Source organism: Carlito syrichta, unplaced genomic scaffold (assembly GCF_000164805.1).
Source record: "Carlito syrichta isolate Samal-C Ts95f unplaced genomic scaffold, Tarsius_syrichta-2.0.1 Scaffold304255, whole genome shotgun sequence".
NCBI lineage: Eukaryota > Metazoa > Chordata > Mammalia > Primates > Tarsiidae > Carlito > Carlito syrichta.
Window position 1 is genome coordinate 26260 of NW_007248351.1, and position 3738 is coordinate 29997.

Sequence of the window (3738 nt, forward strand, 5' to 3'; positions counted from 1 at the left end):
AGTGAGACCCCAACTCAAAAAAAAAAAAAAAAAAACTTTAATTTTTGTCCAGAGACAGTTTATTGACATGGCTAAAAAATAGAAATGTTTGCAGGTAGAAAGTGAAAGACACAGTTGTGCAAACCTCTCCATTCCCCCCACCCCCGCCCCAGCTTTCACTGCTGCTGCTGTTTCCTGTGATCCCTGGAGCTATACATGTCTACACCAGCACACAGGTGTGCATACACTTAACCTCACTTTTTAAAAAATGGGTCAAAATATGGACAGTCTTAGACCTCGGCTTTCCCCCAGCACAGTTTATTCAGCCATTTCCTTTTTGATAGACATCAAGTTAATTTTTTATTTATTTTTTTCTTACAAATAGTGCCTCCTTAAATACCTTTCTTCATACAAGTATGCATTTTTTTTTTTAAGTTGGAGTCTCACTCTGTCACCCAGGCTGGAGTGCAATGGCACGCTCACGGCCACTGCAACCTCGATCTGTTGGGCTCAGGCAATCCTTCCACCTCAGTCTTCCAAGTAACCGGAACTATAGGTGTTCGCTACCACACTCGGCTAATTTTTTATTAACTTGCCAAGTTGCCCGGGCTGGTCTTGGACTCGTGGGCTCAGACAATCTTCCCACCTCAGCCTCCCACAGTGCTGGGACTATAGGCTTGAGCCACCGCACCCGGCCTACAAGTATGAATTTTAAAAAACAAACAACTTTTATGAAGGAGATGGCCCAGCATATCCAAGGAAGTAAAAGGATAGAATGAGCTTCCACCCCCAGCCAGCCGGAGCCCTTCTCTGTATTTTTGGCATTCCTGTTTCATTTCCACCCATCCACCCCCCTTTTGGCTAAACTATTTTGAAAGCACATTCCAGAAATAGTGCCATTTTATGCTAGTGTCGTGGACTTTTTAACCTTTGTATTTGGGAATGTTTCAAATCCATGCAGAGTGGAGAATGTCATGCAGAGCCCCTGGATTCTCCCCCATAGTCACATCGTTGTGCTGCTTCAGCCCTGCCTCCTGACCCCCTTTTTTTAGTTGCTGGAGTATTAATGTAAGTGTCCGACACCATATCCTTTCCCATATAAACTCTTGAGTGAAGTGCCAGCTTTAAGAATAAGAGACTGGCAGTATTGAAAGAATGAAAGGAATTAGAGCGCGAGTTACTGACCTTGAGGCATTCTAACCCCTGTCCCAAGCCCTGTCCTACCCTAAAAAAGGTAGATTTAAAAATAAAATGGGCCAGTCATGGTTTCTCAGCCTGTAATCCCAGCACTTTGGGAGACTGAGGCAACAGGATTGCCTGAGCCGCGGGTTCGAGACCTGCCTGGGCAACTTGGTGAGACCTCTTCTCTACAATACATCACAAAAACTATCCAGACATAGTGGCATGCATCTGTAGTTCCAGGTACTTGGAAGGCTAATGCGGAAGGATTGCCCAAGTCCAGCAACTGGAGGCTGCAGTGGCCGTGATCATGCCGCTGCACTCCAGCCTGTGTAACAAGAGTGAGACTCTAAAAAATAAAAAATAAATAAAACAGCAAATGGCAAGCAATAATGAAACTAAAACACATCAGCTATGTACTTGAAACTTAGGTGGTATTTCCCTTTCTGTCACCCAGATCCAAATACACAGTTTATGTGAGAAGATGTCATCTTAGTTATAAGTCTCAGTTCTCAACTGGGGGTGATTGTGGCCCCCTCATTACCAATACCTGGAGACGTTTTGGTTGTCACAACTGGCTGGTTGGGGTAAGTGAGCTGCTGTGGCCATAGCTGCTGTGGAGATACTATCCCATCCTGCAGTGCACGGGACAGCCCCTGCCACCAGGGATTAACTTATCCCGGATGCTAAGGCTGGAAACCCTAGTTTAGAACCTGAGGAGGTGACATTTCATCACAGGTCTCTCCTCTGTGTCCCTCCTTGAACTTAGAGTGAACACTGATCAGTTGGGGTAGATACCAACAAACTAACGAGTGTTGGTACTCACAGGTGTTATGTTGACGATAACATCTTCATACCCAGAAAATTCCCATTGGAGTAATGTTATTTAGATCATTATTCTGTCAGTTATATCAACAAAGATATTTCAGAAGTTTGTATAACGGTGTGTATCAGGTTAAGCCTCGACTTACAAGGAAGTCAGACTCCCTCGGAGGCAAACAGATGTGAGACCCTTTTCTTTCTGGAGAGCTTCCAGAAACAAGGCTGGGACTGTTCTGTTGGCAGCTTAGGTGTGTGTAGACAGGGGAGAAACAACACCTGCAGCTCAAGCAGCGAAGAGAAGGAAGAGATGACTTTTTCTTGGAGAGTGTTTAGGAAGGACACACAAAATCTGCAGAGCTGCATAGCCTTAAAGAGTATGAAAACCATGTACTCACACAGCAAGGGGCCCCCAGAGCTGAGTCACATAGGTCCCTGGCGTCCAGGACCCCAGAGTCAAGTTGGAGATGGATATGTCTGCAATTGATGTATGACAAGGCCTTGGTTGATGGATGTTTTCATTGGAGCCCAGGAGCCCTGGCACCTTGTGTAACGCTGTGCCTGTGCCTGTTTCTTTCCAGATTGCTCATTTAGAAAGTGGATGTACGGGATAACATGTCCAGTGTGTCCGAGGAGAGAAGGAAGAGGCAGCAGAACATTAAGGAAGGACTGCAGTTCATACAGTAAGCGCTTCAGAGTTCTCCTGTGTGTTCTTGGCACATAGTACTTCTTTTATGTGGCTGTACATTTTGCAGAGATTAAGAAGTCTTTAGTTGTACTTATTATTGTCCTGTTAGGCTGGGCTTGGTGTCTCAGCCTGTAATCCCACGCTTTGGGAGGCCGAGGTGAGTGAATTGCCTGAGCCCACAGGTTCAAGACCCGCCTGGGCAACTTGGTGAGACCTCATCCCTGCAATAAATCAAAAAACATTAGCCGGATGTGGTAGCGCACGCCTGCAGTTCCAGCTACTTGGAAGGCTGAGGCAGAAGGATCGCCGGAGCCCAACAGATTGAGGCTGCAGTGGCCAGGAGCATGCCACTGCACTCCAGTCTGGGTGACAGAGTGAGACTCCAACTAAAAACTAAAAAAAAAATATGTCCTGTTAATTTTGGTTAAAAATTACAGATTTCTATTCCAGCAGTATTTTTTCTCTTGTTCATTTGAGCATTCTTGTGCTCTGAAGTGGGTCTTACTGTTGCTAACTTTGGGCTAAAATTTCCCCCGAAATGTTTGGGCTAAAACATATCCCCCGAAATGTTAGACTGAGGAATTTGAATTTGTTCTTACAAGAGCAGTGATGATGAGTGAAAGGTGACTGAAAATAAACATGTATTGGCACAAGGGATTTTGCCATCAGACGTTTCTGTTAAGAAGCTTGGTGTTAAGTTAGACTTCTTAAAGTATGTCAGTGACAAAGTAGCTGTGGTTTGAGCGAACATGTTTGGGCAGGAAGGCCTTCTTGTTCCTTCCTGGGAAGGAGACATTCTCTTCTATGCTGCAGTAAATTGGGTCAAATGTTGTTAGTGGCTCGGTACTGTTTTTAACCTTCTTTGGCATTTGAAGAATCAAGCCTTCTTTGAATAGTAGCAAAGTGTTATGCTTAAGAAAATAGTTATGGGCCGGGCTTGTTGGCTCAGCCTGTAATCCCAGCACTTTGGGAGGCCAAGGCGAAGTGAGTAGATTGCCTTAGCTCAGGGGTTCGAGACCAGTCTGGGCAACTTGGCAAGACCTTATCTCTACAATAAATTTTTTTTTTTTTTT

The 3738-nt window shown here is 44.9% G+C and overlaps 1 protein-coding gene across 2 annotated transcripts in view; it reads left to right on the top strand.

Moving 5' to 3' along the window:
• The window catches only part of ZC3H7A (zinc finger CCCH-type containing 7A), a 47416-nt gene that overhangs the window by 13194 nt on the left and 30484 nt on the right, over positions 1-3738 (top strand). Inside the window, exon 3 of one of the 2 annotated variants that reach the window (XM_021713124.1) lies at positions 2559-2660. In XM_021713124.1, the coding sequence (XP_021568799.1) occupies positions 2593-2660 (68 nt within the window). In that variant the 5' untranslated portion in view covers positions 2559-2592. Of the gene's footprint in view, positions 1-2393; positions 2661-3738 lie in introns of those variants that run through there. The other variant, XM_021713123.1, reaches the window with a different exon arrangement.